General features: G+C 43.3%; 1 protein-coding gene across 1 annotated transcript; it reads right to left on the bottom strand.

The window, feature by feature from the left end:
* Positions 1 to 1540: 1540 nt before the first annotated feature.
* Positions 1541 to 19023, bottom strand: senp3b (SUMO specific peptidase 3b). Its single transcript, XM_039822036.1, has 12 exons — positions 18671 to 19023; positions 16656 to 16781; positions 15248 to 16006; positions 14011 to 14124; positions 11653 to 11764; positions 9755 to 9902; positions 8961 to 9008; positions 7750 to 7827; positions 5153 to 5290; positions 3863 to 3946; positions 3607 to 3657; positions 1541 to 2541 (listed from the first exon to the last, which is right to left on the bottom strand). The coding sequence occupies exons 2-12, from the start codon at positions 16741 to 16743 to the stop codon at positions 2431 to 2433; spliced, it is 1731 nt and encodes a 576-aa protein (XP_039677970.1). The 5' UTR covers positions 16744 to 16781; positions 18671 to 19023; the 3' UTR covers positions 1541 to 2430.
* Positions 19024 to 22596: the final 3573 nt, after the last annotated feature.

A 22596-nucleotide genomic window follows, 5' to 3' on the forward strand; every position in this document is an offset into this window, starting at 1 on the left:
TCAGTGACCCGTCCTGCTGTGTGTACGTCAGTAGTTCAATGCCAGTACTATTATACCTGCATAACCTGGTACAGTGGTATAACTGAAAGAACAAATAGGAAAAGCTTCACAAAGCTCAGAACTAACTAATAAAAGACAGCCTTATTGTTAGTCTAAGAACACATTAGCCAAAACCATTTTTTAAAAGATTATTTTTGGGGCTTTTCCTCCTTTAATGGACAGGACAGGTGAGAAAGGGGAGAGAGTGCGGTGAAGACATGCAGGAAATCGTCACAGGTCGGAGTCGAACCCTGGACCTCTACGTCGAGACATAAACCTCTAAATATACGTGTGCCTGCTCTACCCACTGAGCCAACCCAGCCACGAGCCCCAACCATTTTAAAGAGTGGAATTGGCTCCTATTTGAAGGTAGAAGTCAACAGTCAAAACGTACAGTCACAAGATTTTAAAAAGGTCCACATCCTCCTTTTTTCCACCAGGTATTCAGTACGTTCAGGACTTTCGTGGCCTGAACACAAAGGGCTAGTGTATCTTACCTCAAACAACCCAATCTTAAAAAGTAAGTAAGTAGGGGGAAGCACAGGTGAGGAGTGGAATAAAATCCCCCACTCTAATAGTTTTGTATCATGTATTGTAGCATTTTACAATTTGAATATATGTATACATCGTTGGGTAGTTTAATCAATGACAAGACACATTTTATAAGTCCACCCTGTTTATGTAAAATGTTAATTTGCAAAGTAACTTTGTAGCCGTCAGATAAAGGTTCCCATTTCCGTATGAATGGCATGAAAAGGAGATTCTCAAGTCAAGTATGACAAGTACCTCCACTCTCGTACCTAAGTACAGTGCTTGAGTGCATCTACTTGGTTACCATCGCTACCATGGACGCCGGATAACATGTCAGGATCACGTCAGCATACCCAGCTAACAGCCATCCAGTAGCATTAATAAAATGCACCATCGCTTGTTTGCCGCATTTTTTTTTATTTTTAGCAACCATAATGCATTGTAGAAGATATATAAAACTCAACTCTGTTGCATCAACTGTTTGGAAAAAAAGAAAGAAAAAAAAAAAAAAAAAAAAAAAAACACACGGCTATCAACAAATTTGTCTTTCGTTATAAAAAGAGGAGGAGGGTGCTGTAACTCCATTACGAACATACTGGATCTGCTGTGTAGCGGTCGTGGTCCTCACCAAAAATGGCTCTCAAAACCCTCGAAGAAATACTACCGCCAGAGGATCTCTTTTGTACTTACTCCGAAAAAAAAACAAAAACACACATTAGTAGTCCTCCGTTTAACACCGTTTGTTTAAAGCAATAAGCATATCAACACATTTACTGACAAAGAGAAAACACAGAAAAAGATAAAATGCAATGTAAAGATACCCCTTCATTGGGCTAATATGTCATCTTGGCGTGTTTGGCCGCTGATCCGCTGATGCAGATCCAGTCTCCCGCACGACGATGGATTATTTGGTGAATAGTGATGGAGGCAGAGAAAGTTTCCAGATGTAAATTCTAATTTTACTAAAAAAAAAAAAAGCACTAGAATGGCTCCTCACGCGCTGGAAGTGCATTTTCTGACGTCGATATGGCAGCGTCAACTAGCAAGCTCCATTTTCACTTGAAAATTCTTCTAAACACCTTGGAGGAAATCGTTTAACAAATGTACATCGGAAAGGTCACGTCGCGCTACAGTGGCAAACATCACGTGACGACTGGATCGATGGACTGGCCAACGTAACATTGGCTGTAGCACGGGGGAAGTGTATTTTATGTCGGGTGTGGTAACGTTTTTTTTGAGATTCTCACTTCTTTCAACCTACTGTGTGGACTGCATGGATGGAGGGCGGGTACATCCACTAGTACCATTTAACCACAAGCTTACACAGACTGGTTCAAATGATTTTGCCGTCCACCCACGCCACCTCTGCACTCACTGTTCAGGCATCTGAAGTCAAAGTAGTACTGGAGGTTGGGACTAACTGGGGTCCGACCCTTCATCTGGACTGTATTCTTTAGATATAATCTTCTTCATGCTCCCATTCAGACTGAAAGAAAAAAAAAAGGTGGACTACGATAGGATGGAAGGTCAGCACATTTCCCAAAACGGAAGCTAGCCTTGGCCTCTGTCAACCACAAAGGAATTACCATGACATGGAAATTAAATCAGGAGTTTTCAAAAAAGGGTGGAGAGAGGGAAGCAAAGAGAGACAAAAAGTGAAACAATGACATCACCTACAATAGAAGAAGGAATTTCTCTGGATGTTGGCAGAGAAAAATAAAGTTTCTGAAAAGTTTCTCTTTTTCCAGTCCATCGTTTGCTCCCCCGTGCCCTCTTCTTGTCATGGCATTGTCCCTCCGTCTTGTTAAGTGTAAGGGCGGGAGCAGGTGGAGATGGCGGGCCGAGGGTGGGGGTGGAGGGTCACAGGGTGAGCTTGCAGTGACAGAGTTCTTTGTACATTTGCCTCCTCAGCCGGGGCATATCCAGCTGGCCAAAGCTGAACGGCTGCCCTAGTGCCAGACACTTGCAGTACTGCAGGACGGTGGAGGGGCAAATGAGGAGAAAAACAGAAGTTATTGGCTTGCACGAACACACAGAGTCACAACAACACGCAACACAAGTCAGTAGGTGTTCCTACAGTGCTGAGCGACCAGCTTTAGGCCCGCATTCACATCGCCTGGGTCGGCCGTCAGACGGCTTTCCGTTCATTTGGAATGGGAGGGTGAGTTTAGGCTGCGGTGGAGTTTGCAGCAGGGGGGACGCGCACAAAAAACACACGGCGAAAAGATGAGACCGACTCAACTTTCGGAGAACCACAACCCCACGTCACGCTGCGGTGGCCGATCACGTAACCGGCGATCAGGCTTGTCGGTGTGTTTAGAGGTTTAGTGGTTTGAGGCGCTGCGAGAATCCCGTACAGGAAACGTCACTGCCTCTATCGCTGCCACAAGAAAGTTTAAAAACACTATGAGGGTCAAAAAAGGAAAGAAACACAAGCACCACACTGCCCCGGAGCGTGTGTAATAGCTGAATGTTTCCTGCAACGACAAAGCACTCGCTATGTGTCTCTCGTCTCTCTCTCTCTCTCTCTCTTCTGGTGAAATAACGCTGCCTTCAAGTGCAATCGGTGACGTCGAGCTCCACTGACAATCTGACGGGGAAAAAAGTAATTGTGAAATATCAAAGTCTACTTGTGCTACATTGGGGGGTTTAAAGAACACAACGGGACGTCACACAAGTGGGCCGTTCGTGACACTCTCGCACCGCCCTGGACGACCCTGCGGAAAATTGCCGGATCGCCGTGTCCCGTCTGAACGCAGCCTTGTACAGTGGATGCTCCACATGCTTCCTGTCTGACAGGTCAAGGCAGCCGTTGGTAGCCGCTCACTGGAACAGTCTGGCCGATATATAAACAACATAAACACGGAGGGAGGTGGAAACGTGGCAGCCTACTTCCTCAAAAAACAGGCATATCAGGGTTGGCTGAGACATGCTGTTGGGCCAGTGAATGAATGGATGGATGGATGGATGGATGGATGGATGGATGGACAGACGTTGGTAGATCTGCATGAGAACACATGGCCTGACCAAACTCACCTGTAGCACAAAAGCCCCGCAGTCACTGTCGTTGTTTTGACGACCCACATTCTGCAACAAAACAAATCCACGACACATCAGCAACACGCAGTACAATTGCTGAAATGCATAACAAAGCCATAGCAATGTGTGACTGGCTTCCAGCAGTAACAACCCACTGTCTCCCCCCCCCCCCTCCCCCACCACAGTGAGGGCTTTGTGGAATGAGAAACCTCAATCTGCACGTCAAAGCAGAGAAACACACAAAGCATCTCACCATTTTGAAAAAGCCTTTCCATCCCGCCAAAAAGTCCTGTTGGTCTTTCTTGATGGCCTCCGCTTGCAGATACTTAAAAATGTGCTGTGAAAAAAACAACAAAAAAAGGTTCTATGAAGAGACTACAGGAGATAAAGCATACGCATGGTGACAAATAACGACACTCCCATTTCATTCTAATCAAAATACCAGAATGCTAGGATTAAAAAGGTTCACATTTAAGACCACTCAAATGTACTAGATTATATAGCGTGCTTATTTTTGCACGACCATATGCATAACAATCCTTTTTCAACCAAAAAAATGATTAGCCTAGAAATCTAGACGCACCCTAGCGGCACCAAATGTAATTTAGCAACTCTCCGTTGGCTTGCGAGCTGGAAAAACCGAATTCTGGTCAGACCTAATCACATTGTGTATAGAGTCGGTGGGCGGGGCTTAACATAATGACGGCAGAGCTGTGACGGTTGCGCGTGAATTCCCTGCTACTTGAAAACAAAGAAGATGGCTGCTGCTGCTGCTGGCGAACAGCGGCCTTTGGAATGTGTTTTGGCCGCAAAGTTTTTCTTTGAGAAAAGAACAAAGAACGGCACTGAAGTCATTCTTAAAAAAGGAAGATGTGTTCGGAGTTTTCCCCGACCGGATACGACAAAAGTTTAATCCATCAACTGGCGTTGCTCTGGTTGGCTAGGAGTGCAGAGGGAATTTGAAAGACAACCGTTTATCCCGCCCCTCGGATTGAGCCCTGCCATTGGCGAGTTCCCAGACCCAACATCTTGATGGGGGTCTGGCTCGTCAGGCTAGAAATGGATTCCGTATCTCAGCGATTTTCTCATTTTACACGAGGCATTCAAGCGAGGCCGTTTCCTCTGTACGGTCATAACACTCTTGGGTAGGTGCGTTTCATTTTCCCAACTCTGACCGACTCCCTGTTTTGACATTTTCAATTTAAACACCATTTAATAATCAAAGATGGGACCTGATAGTGACAGCTTTGTCCACATCCGGTACGACATGCACAGAAACACCGTGTAAATGATCATCTTCCCAATTTAGACTCCATTTAGTAAAAGTGAAACAGCGACGAGTATATTAGCCACTAATAAAGCACTGTTCGGTCTGTTAGCTAAACAGTTCATCAGAACGTTGAACCAAAAAGGGGCGATTGTTAGTTATATGAAAGCCATCTACAGCCAGTCACTGAGGGTCTCTCGTGGCTTTTACTTTGATTTATTTTTTCCAAAAATAATCTCCGGGTGCGAGGGCTCGGTGTTGCTGTCCCAGTCCTACCTTCGGGCAGCGTCTGTTGAGAGTCCGCTGAGAGTCAAAGTATGTGATGGCTCGACGAGGAATGTCAACACTGACCAGGGACCAGTGGACCTCCAGGTGGATGGGGATCAACAACAGATCCTTCTGAAAGATGTCAACCTGACAAAAGTAGTAAAAGGAGAGGTAATGGATGTAATGTTGTCAAGCTATACTATAGGACATTGGTATCACTTTGTCTGCTGTACACCTGACTGACTGTCTTATAGGCTATATTAGCCCTCCTACACAATCTGGACTGTGGTCCTAACATCTACATCTTACAACTTATTCCCGGTTATATATTGTTCTTAGAGTATATTATTTATTTTCATATTTGTCAAGTTATTCTATTAGGTTTACATTCTTGTCTTTTCATAGTCATAGTTAATATCCCTGCACTGTTCACTTTTGCACTACCACCATTGCACACACACCTTATCATGGTCATTGCATCACATGGTCAGTCCATACCAGACCTTTGTAATCACTTCACAAATTGTTAACTCTTTAAATTTCTGTGAGTGATTTTTATGCATGGGTTTGTTGTGTTATGGTCGTCCAAGCTACTGGATGCCTAAAATTTCCCTCGGGATGAATAAAGTAAGTAAGTAAGTAAGTATCTATCTATCTATCGCGCCGACCTTACACCAAACGACTTTTCAAGCGATTCTACTGTCGCAGACTAATTCCCAACATCTGGATGGAATCCTGAGAGTCTTGCTAGAGTCGGGGCGCTCCCGTCCTCTCCATCGCTTGGTGTGAGGTCATAAAACTCAGTCCCAGTCAGTCTTTTTCACGTCTGGACGTCCCGACAAAATCAAACGTTTTTGATTTTATCCTAAGTTTTAAGTCTTGTGTAGTGAAGTTAAATCATGTGAACATTGTCAACAACCAATGGGTGCGCCCCCTCCAGCACATAAACGGGAAGCAGCAAACGGATAGAGTCGGTGGTGTTTACGGTTGCTATGGCGCCACGCTACCGGCGGGGAAACGCCGACCACCCGGTACTGGAGACATTCATCCTCATGTACGGCACAACAGGAAATCAGCTAACTTTCCCTCAAGTTTCCAGCTAAACGCTAGCTAGCTAGCTTGGGTACATTATTCAAAACCAATCTAGTTGTAGTCGTGCAATGTGTGACCCTGCATGACCTCCAGTCTTTACACACGATGACAGTCTTTAACGTTGGATGTGAGATGGTGTCGGACTTTAGTCTTTTTAAAGTCGGTTCAGTCTTCTAGTGGATGGAAGGCATCAGATGAATTCATTCCAGGCCGCCTCCTACCTCTTGAAAGACATGCTACATGAAGGCAAAATGCTTGTTCCACTGCTACAGGTCACAGAATCTGCTGGGGGCCAGTATACAGTGTAACACCAGTGCTAGGCTGAGGAGGAGCACTCACCCTTCTCTTGTTATCAAAAGTTCTGAATTTAACATGATGGACTTTGTCATGAGTACCCTCCTGTAAATATTTCATCTCGCAGCTCTTTTGTTAGGGATGGGATCCGATATCCGGTTCCAAGTTGTCTGATCCATCAGAATCATATCTTTCCAACTTATCAATTTGTTTTATCAATGCCAGTATGTTGTTTTATTTTTTATTTGTTGCAAAACAAATGACGTCATGTGGCTATGCTGCTACACGGAAGGAGTCATGGCAGAGAGGAAGAAACGTTGTAAAGCTGCTTCATTTTACAAAGACAGATGACAACAGCGCTGCGAGATGAATGAAATCACCACAGTAGCAACCGTGGGACACCGCTTTCCAGTGTGTGTGTGTGTGTGTGTGTGTGTGTGTGTGTGTGTGTGTGTGTGTGTGTGTGTGTGTGTGTGTGTGTGTGTGTGTGTGTGTGTGTGTGACAGAGCTGTTTGTGTGTGACGGTGCGTGCGCTTTTATGTGTGTGAGGTGAATCGGTAGCGCATTGCTATGCTATGTAGTTGTATTGTGCAACGGCATCTGGATACGTTTATGAAAACACGATACAGACATTTCATATGGGAGACGTATGCAACGCAGACTGATGTGCATTCAGCTCGCGCTGGACCAGCATAGGAGTCAGCCATCACTGGGAGACCTCACTGATAAACCAGAGAAATTGTAGTTGGGAGTAATTGTAATTGGGAGGAACGACTCTATAGTTTTTAACTTTTAACACTAACATTAACATTTTTTTTTTAATCAGATGAGTGATGTCTTTTATAATACCTGAAAAACTGTGTAGGCGTATTGGCATAAGGGAGCATGACAGAGCGGTCAAAGGGCAACCCCATGACTAAGCTTCTGTCTTGGTTGTGCGACTGTTGAACGAGGCACTTGGAGCAAAATACGAGCAATTCCACAGTAATTATAATGCCTGGATGACAAAATGCTAACAAGTGTCAACTGATGGGGGCTCGGTTAATAGGGAGGGGACGCTTCTGCTTTTGTAGTCCCACTTTGTGATTTTAAATGACAAGAGGGCGACATATTTACATAAAAATAAATTGTCTAGCACAAGCTGAACTTGAAGAAAATCTTACCTAACAACTTAACTGAAAAAGCGTTCAAAGAGCGGGAAGGTTCTGACGCCCACTTACATTTTTGGTCCACCGTTTGACTCCATCATAGCCTTTTGTCCTTAGCTTATCATAAAAGAAGCTGTTGAAAAAGTGAACCTGAGGGAGAGAACAGAGTAAAGTCAGAGTTAGGGAAATGCCGCCACTTGTTTGGGGTTTCAATATAGTGCTTCAAAATAGGACAATAAAGCCATTCTCATGGCCTCCGTGACTGTGAAACTCTGCTATTTGAGTTGTGCATGGCCTACTTTCTGACACAAGCAGGGCCGCGTGTCCAAGTATCTAGCCAAAAAGGTATTATCCATTACGGCACAAATCTTTATTTGTTTCAGCTCCTACTATGCGAGTGTAACGCAGAGTTTTTCCTGCCTGACTCTACGACGGGTGCCAATCACAAACATTATAGGTCTTGGTAGAAGCTTGCTGCATGCTTATTGGCTCACTGACGCTGATGAGATTTACTCCTCAGGTATTGAAATTGGGTATTGAATGAGGAGGCATTAAAAAAAAAGTGTGTATATGAGGAGTGTGTATAAAAAAACGGACTACCGCGGCTATCTGCCTCGGTTGATCGTCGCTGCAGCCTCCTGTCTGATTGAGCCCAGCCGGTCGGGAAGAGGGCGTGTTGATGGCGGTCTATCATGCGGCTGCCACTACCGGAAGTAAGCAAACAACGAGGGAGGAGAAGAAGACGGCACAAAGACGCTAACGTAGATCTTTAACGGCAGAGACCACGAGAAAATGTCGTCGGACAAATGCATGGAAACGGCAAGCGACTCAGCTGTTTATGACCAGATTATACGGCTGACTCGGTGACGGCGCGTAATCCGCGGACTGTCCTGTCTCCCGCACACCCCAGAGAGAGAGAGAGGGAGAGAGAGGACTAACGTTAAGGTTAGACAGGTAGTTATGTCTCCCGTTGGATTTGTAAATGAACAATGCAGTAACAGAATCATGACTCATATTTGATCAGCGTTGCCTGATTTGACCGCAGTTTACGAGCAGTCATTGGCACAGCTTTAAGACTCCTCGGCTCTGATTGGTTGTTTTCCTTCAAGGGCAGTGGAAACTTGCCATTAGGAGCACCAGGAAGTAAGAACGTAACTTATTTATTTTTTATTACAGATAATCTGCCTCGTGTGACCGTTTCAGCAAATATGACAACAAATTTTTTTTTTTATAAAAGTTACCTACTGCGACTTTAAAAAGGCCTTTGGTATTTATTTCCTTACCTTCTCTGGCACAGAGTCCATGACCAGGTCACCATACATGTTCATAATCTAAATAAAAACAGAAACATTATATTACAAAGAAACATCTTGAAAAAGGGCACTGTAACCTTTCTGATCAGTGACTAGAAAAAGGTGGTATTCAACCCATTTGTTCCTTTTATTGGCTCATAATACATTTCCACCATCTGACACTCTTTCCTGTATCTGTAGGAACCTGAGTACACTTTATGTTTTGGCTGAGTTCAGCAAGAAGCCTGACAATTGTATTGATCTTGTCCTGCGTACTCCACTTTCACTAACCTTGGCATTTATGAATTAATCTCGCCAAAGGAGAGACACACACACACGTTTTGTATTCCAAGCAAGTGTTTTATGAACCACCAATTGATCTTTCACAATTCCAGGAAAAAAGGTTTTGAAGAGCTGACAGAATATTTTTTGGCACGTCATTGCTTTCCAGACAAGCATGAGACACATTGTTAACAGTCCTGAGGATCAGGTGGCAGTACATTTATTCTATGCTCATCCTTGGTGTTATTTAACTATGCAAAATCCTGCAGCTGTATGCCTCGGCACGGACCTTTTTTCACTCGTCATAGCAGGAAAAGCAGAGCTGTAACGGACAGCATTAAAATTAGGTGGTCAACCGATTCTGGTTTGGTCTATCCCTAATTAAAATGACTGGACACGTGACGGAACTGAGCCATTATTGACAGATTTAGTTTTCACCTGCGAGGACAAGTCAAAATGCCACGGATAAGGGTCTACTGTGTTAAGAGTGTGTGGTGCCGTACCTGGTCGTTGAGCCAGTTCTGTCCGTACAGAGTGCCCAGGTCATCCATGGTCAGAACGTGGCGTTTGTAATTGACTCTGAATGTTTTAGCCAGGGACGAGCCCGACGACCGCTGGAAGGATTGTATTAGGTGCTGGACCACTGCTTTCCTAGTGAAGAACAATTCACACACATGATGCATTAGTAAGTTACTAACTTAACCAATTCACCTACATGGTGTTACTTCAGAGGTAATAAATGGCCCCCAACTAGTTCAATCAACCTCCAGATGCCCTAATCAACGTCATAAATTAGGTGAAATGTTAGAATTCTGCTGCCCTACAATCTGACAGAGCCAAAGGACCAGGCCTAAGGTTCTAACCATAGAAATAAAATGGATAGAAAGGCCACTGAACTGATTTCCGTGGTCATTTGATCGGTACACAACTGGCGATTGTTGTTAGTTGTCATGGTGACAATTTGCATCAGCAGGGCCGTAAAACGGTGTCGCAGCTCGGGAGACATTCTCGGAGCGGCGGGGAGTGAGGAGGAGGGACAGTTAGACCCAGCGGCAACGGGTCGGGCGGACCGCTACCATTAGACCCAGCCCGCTGTTCAGCTCATTCTCTGTAACCAATGCAGCAGAAAAGCACGGCGAAACCAGCCAGCCAGCAGGTGCACGACTTGTTAGTTGGCTATCGTTAGCTTGCCAACTCCGCCTTAGCCCTCGCCACATCGTTCACAGAAAACGAGCAGAATAAAGCGGTGGCTCACGGCGACAGCAACGTGCTTTGACCCATTTAGCGACCGTCTCTCTGCCTCGTAACGTTACTACTCCACTGCTCGTTTGGAAGTTTATACATTACCATGCAGACATGGGGACTCGAGTCTGAGACTCGGACTTGAGTCGCACAAACAGCTGACTTCAGACTTGACTTGCGACCCAAAGCACTTCCGACTTGACTCTCATTCGAGTGTCGAGACTCGTCAACAACCTGTTTTCATGCAATTATTGCTTTTTAAATCTAAATTCATTCAACGCATTTCTATTTTCTTTTATTGGCGGATATACGTTGGGGAAAAGTAGGACGAGCTGCATGTCCCCTGCCCTTTGCCATAATGCATGATGAGTTGTGCCTTTTGTCGTTAGTTTTGCTTTCAAGTGGCAGTAAGTGAACAGCTACATGCAAGGTGTGTGCGGTACCAAGATAAATGATGCCGGATCAACAACATCGAACTTCATCAGGCTAACTAACTATTCCTATTTACTCACATGCTTTATGTCAAATATTTTCCTGCATAATCACACCGTCTGCATGTGATACTGAAAGGTTTGTGGCTTATAAACAGTCAAGTGAACAATAACTGACAAGGACTGACAGTTAAAGGTGCTGTAGGTAGGATTGTGAAGATCAGGGACTTAGCTGACAACATCGACAACTTCTCAGTCCCTCCCCCCTTTCTGCTAAAGCCCAAAAACGGTCTCCTAACCCCCTCCCCCCACAAGGGAAAATGAATGCGTGTGCATGAACAGTGACTGACACACAGTTAGACACCCCGGCCCTGATTGGTGCATCTGAACAGGGAGCGGTGGATTTTTTACAAACCACACTACAGGCTGTAGGTGGTGCCAGAGGAGCCCGTTTTTTTTTTTTTGTAATGACCTGCTTCATGTAGTCCTACTGGAACATAGGGTCAGTTTCAGCAAATATGACAGAAAGTTAGTTTTATAACTCTTACCTACTGCACCTTTAACTAATTGTGAGCCCACTGCTTTTCTTTGTTTAAAGTCAATGAATGAAGAAGGACATTCCTTGCAACACTAGTCGGTACAGTTCCAGAACATTTTATCCAACAGTTTCCTCTGCAGTTAAACACCATATGACTGCACACACAAGGAGACCAAACACTGTGACTGACCTGTGTGGCTGTGAGAAGCTCTCGCTGAAGATGTCCTGAAGCTTCTCCACAATGTCATCCACATGGACGGGGATCAAGCTGCCGTACTGCTGCAGAGACTCTTCAAGAATACCTGGTCAGAGGAAAAACATAAGATATTATAGTCAAACCATCATCTTCACAACAAGACACACACACGCCCATTCAAGAGGACCTGGGGTCTCATTTATAAACGTGGCGTACGCACAAAACGGGGCTGAAAATGTACGCCACTTCCCACGCAAAGGTTGTAATTTATATCAAAAAACTTGACGTGAGAATGTGCGGTCCACGCAAACTCTGAACCATGCGTATGGACATTTTGGAGACAAAATAGGAATTGGCGACGCAGATGGTGAGGTGGTGAACTGAAGTCAGACTGCAGAAAGAATGGGAAATTTTTTTACTGTTAATATTTTCAAGTATTGATATGCCTCACGCACATTTTTTTCACTCCATATCATCCACATTACCATGAAGATTAAATCCAGCAGTGCTATTTGCGCTTGTACTTCGTGATACTTGTTCCATAAACCCCTTGTAAAATACAACTCAAATCTTTAATAAAAAGGTGTTGTTAATGTTTGATCGGCGCTGTCTCGCCGTCACATTGTCCGCCACGGAGCGCAGGAGGAGGGGATGGCCCGACTCCACAGAATACAGGATATCATCAAATACCCTAGCATTAGATAACTGCAGAACACTGTGTAAATAACTAAATATCTGTCTTTAAAACTGTGCGTATATCATCAGATGTCAGTCTGGAAATACAGCCGTTAAGCTCTCGCGCAATCGTTACACTTGAAGTCCTCGTTACCAGTCCGAACTTTAATACCGTTTCGCGACAAAACCTGCATGAAGAAAAGTGTGTTTGCCTTAGATTAGACTTTCGTCTTCAAATTGTATCTCGGGATGGAGGATACCACTAGTTGATGCTGTGATTTTGGCAAGGTTCTACAATCACTCTAATTGTTGTAAACATATTTATGCTGCGGTGATCCCCGTGCGTAATGCTGCTGATGGCACTGCTGGCCCCGCAGGAGGACTAACCCCCAATCAGGAGAGAGTCTTCAGGGACCATGACGATGACTGGCTAATATGCCGATTTAGGTTCCCTAAAGCTGTGCTCTTGGCTCTATGTACTGAATAGAGAGGGCAACGCACCGGTACCGTGCCATCCCGGTCCAAATACTGGCCCTCGCCACTCTGGGGGCAACTGGCTGTTTCCAGAGGGAAATGTCAGTCAATGTTATTTATTTATTTATTTATTTCACCTTTATCACTAAGGCTTGTTTGGATATAATTTATAGTTCTGTTAAATCTTATCATATACAGTAGGTCTGGTATATCGAAGCTGTCCCCGAGTGCTGTAATACCTGCTGTTTTGGAAGATATTATTAATAAAGGTAGTCCATAGATCCGGTTTCCCTACACTGGCAGCAATTCCCGAGCGTCTGAGAGGTCTTTTGCTTTTTCTCTGCCAGTCGTCATGATTCGGTGTAATGAAAGAACAACTCTAAGGGTCATTAACATACTGATCAGCATTCACGAGGTGCTTTGCATTGACTATTTATGGTTAAAAATGGGCGTGTACAGGGCGGGATAAGAGGCTGATCCACATACGCACGCTTGTAGCCAATCTGTGATTTATAAAGGGAGCACTGCTTACAGGTGTGCGTACACACGGTTTTATAAATCTGACTTTTTTTGGCATATGCCATTTTGGGCTTACGTACACTTATAGTAAGGATCCTACACACAGCTTTTATAAATGAGACACCAGCTCTTTCATTTGAACTACATTTTATTTAAAAAAAATATATATATATATAAAATGTTAAGATTATTTGTTGGGCATTTTAGGGGGAATGACATGCAGCGAAGAGCTGCAGGTCGGAGTAGAACCCGCGGCAGATGCGACGAGGAATAAACCTCTATATATGGCCGTGTGATATACGGCACCTAGAAAATTGTGCAATATAGCACACGGCCATATTTAGAGGTTTACTCCTCGTCGCAGCAGCCGCAGGTTAGCGAACACAACATAACGCAGAAAAGCAGTGTAGCCGCGGTTTTAAGAAATCATTGGAAATTATCAAAATCTGCACCCGATGTGGATCCACACCAAAAACAAATCACTTGTTGCTTGGCCGTTGGTCTAACGTTCCAATTCATTAATTTCAAAAACACACTAACAAGCAAACTAACGGGACCAAAAACTGCAACCTTGGCATGGGAAACTGTTGTTTTAGCATTTAGGAGAGAATGAAAAAAAATCTGTTCTAAAACGAGCCGACCGACGGCGAACATGAGCTAACAGGCCGAGTCTCTGATCCTTACCAGTCACAAAACTCATGTGTTCCTCAGTAAGGGCCAGCTCCACTGGTTTGACCTCCACTTCCCGCCTCCCTCTGTCCTCTTGTTTGACTGGAGAGCAGCCATTCATGTGTTCATCTGACAGAGAAAAAAGAAAGAATTACAAACCCATGTTTTGACTGTCATTATTTTACACTTTAGTCCAAAACAGCAAATTTGGTGAAGTAAAATGTTTTGAAATGGTATAACGTACAGGACTCCAGACTAACTTTTTGCCTTGGTCGCACTATATCTATCTATCTATCTATCTATCTATCTATCTACTATCTATCTATCTATCTATCTATCTATCTATCGCGTGATTAAAAACATGACCTTGAAATTGTGGTGTTAACGGTGACACCAGGAAAGATTTAGGTGCACCTATATTTTGTAGGGTTAGGGTCACCTAAATAAAAAAAGTTAGGCGCACCAGTGCGACCAAGGCAAAAATTTAGTCCATCCGTCCGTCCGTATGTATGTATGTATGTATGTATGTATGTGTATGTATGTATGTATGTATGTATGTATGTATGTATGTATATATATATATATATATATATGTTTATGTTTTATTTGCTCTGGGAGATACGTCTGGCCCTCATTTAGACAATTTTTCAGCCGACCATGCCTTGGGCGGACCAATCACAACTGTTTATCTCATATGGGGCGGGTTAAAGACCATGACTGACAGGAGCGTCATACATACGTAGCTGCGCAATGCTCAAGGCCCACAAAACTCAGATCAAAACTGTCAAACTACACCTTTTGACAAAAGTTTGTGTCCCGGCCGCTATGGTTTTCCCGCTTTAAAGCGGAACAAACACCAACCCAACTTAAATGTGTCGCTCGGCGCTACATCGTTTGGTTGTCAAGCCTATCAGCGCTGAGATTCTCCTGCATGGCATAGCCCAGACCGATCTGAACTCCGTTCAGAAAACAAGCATTTCAAAAGTTCTTTGCTCGTCGTCTTGCGGACAGACCTGACGAAGCATGAATTCAGGCTTTTTACAAATTGGCCTCATAATGTAGTTATTTCGGCATATTTTTATTGCAATTCTCAGCTTTTTGTGTTTATTTTGGGTATTAAGAGACGGACTAGCAATACATGACATTTGTCGTTAATAAGAAAAAAAATATAGAACTGTGCCATTTGAAACATACTCCCTACAATACACTTCAACTGACCCTCTTTAGAAGGAAATGTAGCGTATGTCAGTACCTCTATCCGACGCGGTGAACCTCTCATCGTTGGTGTCGTCCTCTCCGTCGGAGTATGGCGATTGCCGATACCTTTTTGTCCTCCTCTGCTTGCCGTACAGATTGTGCCTTCGCCCTCTTTGGCTGTACCGGTACCCTTGGGAGCATACCCACTGCGCCCGCTGGCGCCAGCTCTTCCAGTGCTTGGTTAGCCGAAATCCAAGGCCGCCGTGGGATCGCAAGCGCTGCCAGCGCCGGAGCCTCCGCAGGGCCCTGTACCTGCTGAGGTGGGACCTGAACACGTCCCCGGCTTTGGCCGGGGAGACCGGGTGCTCTCCAGGGACGTCACCGCCCTCTTCTGCCTTCTGCTGGGGTCCGTGATGTTGGTGGTGTTGCTGCTGTGAATGAGGGTGCTGCGTGGACTGGGAGGGAAATTCTGGGACCTCCCACTCCAACTCTTCCTCCTCTCCTTCATCTTCCACCTCATCCTCCTCCTCCTCTTCATCATCTTCTTCCTCCTCCTCCTCCTCGTCCTCCTCATTGTTATCCCAACCCTTGCCCTCAAACTCTAACTCGTCCTCCCCATCCAGATTGTTTTCTTCATCCTCATCAGCTACTGGCTTGATCATACCCATACCCATACCGTCCTCGTCTTCATCCTCATCCTCCTCCACATACTCGCCTGTCCACACCTTCTCTTTCTGCCCCAGTCTGAGGTGCATGGGACTGGGTACACTGTGGCCTGACACCGGGACAATGAGGTGGTCTCCAGGGATCCCACCTAAACACAAAATGGGAACAGGGATTAGCCAACGTCAGCTGGGTTCAATCACACGCCATCATCGTGACCCAAAAGCCTGCAGGGTTTTTATTTTAACCAAATACTACTGGAGTTCATTCCACTTGATACCCGTCCTGCTGAATGAACAGACTGTTGGGCTTTGACGTCACAGAGCAGAGAGTTCATAAATGATATGCCAAGAGCGACTCAGCACGACTGGAGAACTGGAACCAGGAAATGCTTGGCATTATCTGCTTGTAAAACGATTAATCAATCATCTAAATAATTGCCTAGGGGTACTTTGGGAGTACTGCAGAGAGTACGTGAGTTTTTTTTAAATGTTCGATAAAAAAATAACTAAAGAATAACTCAGTTCTTTTAAATCAAGGATCAAGACCTCTGTTTTTGATGCTGCCTTTCTTTAAATAATTGTTAATTTCTTATACTGCACTGTAACTTTTATTCTCGTATTTTATCGGTTTTAATATTTGTAACAGTTTTTCTTTGATGTTCTATGTAAAGTACTTTGAATTTCCCTGTTGCCATCAATGTGCTATACAAATAAAGCTCCCTTGCCTACAACATAATTCTTAATAATCCAAGCCTAACTAGAATGTAAGCACATATTAACCTGGAGTAAAAAGCCTACCTCCTCCTGTGTCGTCTTGCCCCACAGCGGTCAGACCCAGGTCTCCCTGCCAGCGGTTCTGGGCCAGGCTACCGCCACTGTCTCGCATTATCCACGGACAACCCACGACCTGCGCCAGCTCGTCACCTACAAACAACAAGAGAATGCAGCGGGGGTGTTATAACTACTGTACTTTCTATAGAAAATGTAGCTTGCTAGTTATCCTGGAGTGTGAGAGAACATCACTTTGAACACAGCGGTTCCACAGTGCTCCGCTCTCTCTCTACACTATTCACAAAAAAGATATAGTTCAAGTTGTTAAATATTATCACATCCCTAATCTAACAAGAGCATTATTTAAATGCAGTTGCCATCTTGTAAACTATTATCCAAGTTGCATTCATTTATGGTATGGGTGAGGGAGTGGGGAAAAAAAAACACAGACACTAGTAATGTTCTTGCCCCATCTAGGGCTGGGCAATATGTATCGTCAAAACAATATGAAAAGGTCTATCGTATTTTTATTTTTTTTTCATACCATTTTTATGGGGATGTCAAAAACCCAATTAGCCAGACTTGGTTATGGCAATATTTACGTCATTTGGACATCACTTTATGTTCTGATCTTGCACATGGGAGTGAAGCTGGAGCGAACCATAGAGGCGCCGTTTTGCTAACACAGACTACACAATTATAGCCTTTAATATGTGGTTATTTATACAGACTATTTATTAATGGATTGTTGCTAATATTATGTATTGGTAATTCAAAACAAAACTTGTTTTAATTGTGATACACATTGTTATCAAGGTGTGGAACGGCTAATGTCGGGATAGAAGAGTTTGGCCATATTGCCCAGCCTGTGACTGACAGACAGACAGACAGACAGAGACAGACACTAAGGGTGTGTGAGACATTTCACCTGTTATCCAACAGTGGATTTTATCCACATACTGTATGCATTTTGTAATGTGAAAGAAGCCTGATGGTCACCCCATAATGACAATATGTTTACACCAGAAGAGAAAATTAGGCTCAGTGTGTGAAAATAATTAATTCAAGTGACAACTGTGACAATGACAACTGTGAGATGGCCAAAGTCCCTTTCAAAATGCAAAAGTATCAGGTAGGCTCTAATCTTGCTGCCCACTGAGCTACCGTTACACAGTGCAGTATACAAATCACCTCATTAAAGCATCACTCATGCCTTTATGGCGACAGTGCTGCAATTGGTACCAACTAGCGGAAAACGGCATCACTTTTACATGAAATGTAACGTTGAAGACCTACGACCTTCCAACGGAACTTTGATATTCGTTAATTCACAAATCCATTTGGTTGCTTTAATGGGAAATAAAAGCCTTCTGGTCTCACTAGCTAATTGCTGACATAGCAAACGTTTAGAGAGCCACAGGCTTGATGACATTCTCCAGCGTTCATTCAGAATACATGTCCCTGTTCTTTCACAGGCAGAAGAACTGCTCTGTTAACACCGGGACTCTAGTAACCATGTGCACCTGGTCGGAGAGCGGATATGTAATTTAGCATGATAGCTACACAGAGTAGGACAGTAACTAACGTTAACTGAGCAACGGGGCAAATTGGCGTTTATAATAGTGAATAATTTGAGGAGAAGCTGCTAGCTATATGATGATAACCATATTCTCCGTTGCAGGAAATAGTCCTTACCAAGCAGCTAGCTAGCTTGTGCGCGTTGAGCGCTAGCAGCATCGCCGTCATAGTTTCACCACTTAAACCTCAATAAAAGTCGCATTCATTGCAAACCTCGTTTTTTTAGTGACTGTGGATAGCCGAAGTCCCTGCACCATCATTAATAACGATCTGCAATAAACAAGAGTTCATCAACAATCCGCTGTGTATCCGTGCTAACACGTTAGCTGGTTAGCCATGTTGTCGTTAGCTAGCTAGCTAGCTAGCTAGGCGTTAGGTAGGCAGACACCATGTTAGCTACAGCAAAATAAAACGCCCGGTGCGCTGTATTCGTTAATAGCTAGGTATTGCAATTGTATGCTTACCGTTAGCCTGCAGATTTATATGAATGTGTCCAGCTGCTTCCGACTGAATGTTGGGCGTGTTTAATTTGTATGGGTATCGAACCAAAACAAATGCTAATTGGTGTTGAACCTCATTCAATGAAGTCAGGTGTGGAGCAGCCAGATGTCACCTCCTTGCGAACTTTGATTTCTTTTAGGTCTTCCGGTTCAGAGAAAAACGCATACGCTTAACATAAATGGTAGAATACAGCCAACGATGTACGTGAAATCTACACAGAAGAATCTATTTCAATTGAAAAGGTCTGTAAGAAAACGAGAGATGCGCTGAGCCGGCGGATCACTGCAGATTTTTCGCTCTCATGTCAACTACAACAAGTCCGTCGCGCAGCAATGGCGTCATAAAGAGTATGTTTGTAAGGGTAGCCTTTCCTTTTTGAACCCTAACATCAGTCTTCTGGAAACACACATTCATACAATGTATAATAAATTCTTTTGGTGTATTAAATAAAGTAAGTGAAATAAAATCCGTTTTATTTTGAATTTATTTTATTACTCAGATTGAGTCAGATTTTGTCAAATTGTTCCTTGATTTCTGTAGCCTAAAGTATATAATAGGCTACAATTAAACACACCATTGTCTTGCATTCCCTGTTATATTGTAATATTTGGATTTGGTGATGAGTTCATGGAAGTTCTAGCAGATAGATCGAGGAGAAGGGACAAAGATGAGCTTATAGTGGCGTTTTTCTATCACATGGTACCTGCTCGACTCACCTCGACTCTACTCGCCTTTTTTGTTTTTCCATTATGAAAAAAAGTACCTGGTACTAGCTAACAGGTACTGTTTTTTTTTAGTATCACCTCCGTCGAGGTTCCAAGCGAGCTTTCAGTTCAGGGGGGCTCGAGTCATCAGACATTCATCAGACTGGTCCCATCTTCTCCAGGGTTAGGATTAGCTGCTTTTCTCTGCTGGCTGTCATGGTGTTCATATCATTTGTGGTCCATCTGCACGTCTTTTAAAGTATTAAAAGTAAAAGTACTCAATGCCAAAAAATCCTCACATTTTAGAAACTGGAAACGATCCAAACAGTTGTGTGTTCAATCATATCAACTGGACTTGAAGTTATGTTGTTGGGTATTTTGTGTGCAAAAATCTTAATCTGTAAAGTAACTAGTAACTAAAACTGTCAGATTAATGTAGTAGAGTAAACAGTACAATATTTCTCTCTGAAATGTAGTGGAGTAGAAGGAGAAAGTGGTATGAAAAGAAAAGACTAGGTCCAATAACCATTTTTTTGCTTCCCGATTCCGATACCTGAACTTTTGTATCGGCCGATACCGAGATCTGATCCAGTGTCATATATTTCATTATGTTTTAACAGCTACTATCACTGTATGCATGTGATATTATTTCTTTTTTTGTACGGCCTGGCTCAGGTTAAACTTTATGTGAAACATGAACAAATACAAACAATGAACGCCGTAGAACTTTCTTTTATTTTCCAGTTTAACAGTCAGTCATAATGGAAAAAAGAACATCAATTAAAGTAGATCTTCTGTGGGGCTCAATTACGCGGTATCGGATCGGTGCATAAACTCCAGTACTTGCCGATACAGATAGCAGCATTTTAGGCAGTATCGGAGACTTTTCCGATACTGGTATTGGTATCGGAACATCTCTAGAAAAGACTCAAGTAAAGTACAAGTACCTCAACTTTGTACTAAAGTACAGTGCTTGAGTAAATGTACTTAGTTACATTCCACTACTGCTCCTGCTCCGCTGGGATCTGAGCTGCTGCCTCCCATCCGAGCTTCTTCTCTCCGTGAGAGGGATCAGCTTAGCGAAGATCGTGAAGATATGACTGTTTAAAAGCCCTTCTAGGGACGGGCACTGGAAACTAGCAATAGCTATAAATGCTGTGTAGCTGTACATTGGAGATTTGTTGCACACATGTCTATGTCGAGCATAAAAAAAAAAAAAAAAAACTCCCCCTCCCCCCCCCCCCCCCCCCCCCCCCCCCCCCCCCCCCCCCCCCCCCCCCCCCCCCCCCCCCCCCCCTTCTCTTTCCCCCTTTCCCCGCGTCTCTGCTGGTTTCTTCTCCCTATTTCTAATAATGATTATTAGTCTACATCGACGTTTCATTTAAGGGATTGTTGAGGTTCTGCCGGATGTCCCTCTTCTTCGGCCGGATGTCCGTTACCTTCCTCTTTCTTTGTGTCTCCGTTCTAAACTCTGGACTCTGAACATATTTCTGCCAAAACAAGTTCCTTCCCGAGGCTATTTTGCAGCAGCACCGTGTCTCGATTGTGATTGGTTTGAAGAAATGCCAATAAACCAGAGCACCTTTTCCTCCTATCCCAGAACACTGTATGGACTAGCCAGACCTTCCTCCGCACCGCTGTGGAGGAAGGTCTGACAAAGCGAGGCCGCTGCATCATGATGCAGCGCAACATCTTCCTCACCTCATTGTGACGAGAGCGGATGTTCTCATGGAGAACATGGATGAAGAATGTAAGCATATTAACGGATTAATGGATGGCTCCCATCATAATAGGTTTTTGTTTGTTTGTTTTGGTGCTAATAAATAATGACCGACCGACCGACCGACCGACCGACCGACCGACCGACCGACCGACCATCTATCTAACTTACTGACGGACTAACAAACTAATGACCAGGCCCAAACGAAATCTGCAGATTTTCGGTAATCCAGAATGAAATTCTCATCGCAATTTAGTGGAATGTTTTTTGGCTTGTAATGTGATCGACAATATTCATTTAGGATAACAGAAGCGTTTCAAATTAATTAATCAAATCTGCGGAAAATCAGCGGAGGTGTTGTCGGAATTCAGACTACACAGATTCTGTTTGGGCCTGCTAATGACTAACTAACTAACTAACTAAACTAAATGGAGTATCTAATGAAAAAGAACAGACCCAGGATTCCAGAACCATTTTCACAGCCTTTGTCAGCCATTTTTATTAAGGCTTTTTTATAAAGGGGGGGAGAATGACCCCAGTGGTCTCCTTGAAAATGATTTCCAAAAACTGTATGCCAGATAAGATTCAGCTTCAGAGAGCATGCATTTAACTTGCAGACATAAAACAAGCCTTTACACTCTTACCAATATAAATAAGCAGCAGATAGCACAGCACCAGAGGAGAGCGTGATCACTGTTGATATCTTTTATCTGACTACGGGATAATGAAAGAAGGGACCTTTATGACAGAACCAGCGTTACAACTGTTGTCAAAAACGGAGCTGCCACTGGGAGGCGAAAGAGTTCAACTTAAACTTCACCATTATTGCGGGGAAATGTGTTGAAAAAAGGGGTATAGGACTTCTACCTACTCCTTTTTGAACATGGAAATCCTTATTTAAATCATTCGCAATAATTCTGAACCATGTGTATGCATTTTGTTAGTATTCTGTTGTGTTGGTTTCATGCTTGTACTGAAATGTACAATACATGTTCTTATTTATCTTCTATTTTTTATTTATTTATTTATTTTCTTTACAGTTTTTAACTAAGAGAGAGATGGAGCATATACATTATACATATATTGTATAAAATGAAGTTCCATATTAAACTGGGCCTACAATAACGTGTAGGACGGCCTAAAGCCTAAATATATATATATATATATATATATATATATATATATATATATATATATATATATATATATATATATATATATATATATTCCATGCATATATTTTAATGCATGGAATACTAAGCTATTAAAATAATAATTGTTGGCATGATTTTATAAATCATATTTTAATGTTAAACATACATGTGGCACAGTGAATCCTAAGGATAAGTGACTGCCTACCTTTATGCCAGTAAGCCTGTCATCAATGTTTGTTTTTTTCACAAATAGGCTGATTTATATTCGCTAATAAAATGTTGGATTCATGTTAAGACATTTTAATTTTATA

This window comes from Perca fluviatilis, chromosome 14, assembly GCF_010015445.1.
Source record: "Perca fluviatilis chromosome 14, GENO_Pfluv_1.0, whole genome shotgun sequence".
NCBI classification, from domain to species: domain Eukaryota; kingdom Metazoa; phylum Chordata; class Actinopteri; order Perciformes; family Percidae; genus Perca; species Perca fluviatilis.

What these genes read in the sequence shown, in the direction of transcription:
- senp3b (XM_039822036.1), bottom strand. Translation starts at nt 16,743, where the DNA reads ATGCGAGACAGTGGCGGTAGCCTGGCCCAGAACCGCTGGCAGGGAGAC. An exon ending in GCAAGACGACACAGGAGGAG is followed by an intron (nt 16,007 to 16,655) that starts GTAGGCTTTTTA and finishes TTTTGTGTTTAG; the next exon opens with GTGGGATCCCTGGAGACCAC. An exon ending in AGAACTGGCTCAACGACCAG is followed by an intron (nt 9,009 to 9,754) that starts GTACGGCACCAC and finishes GTTTTTATTTAG; the next exon opens with ATTATGAACATGTATGGTGA.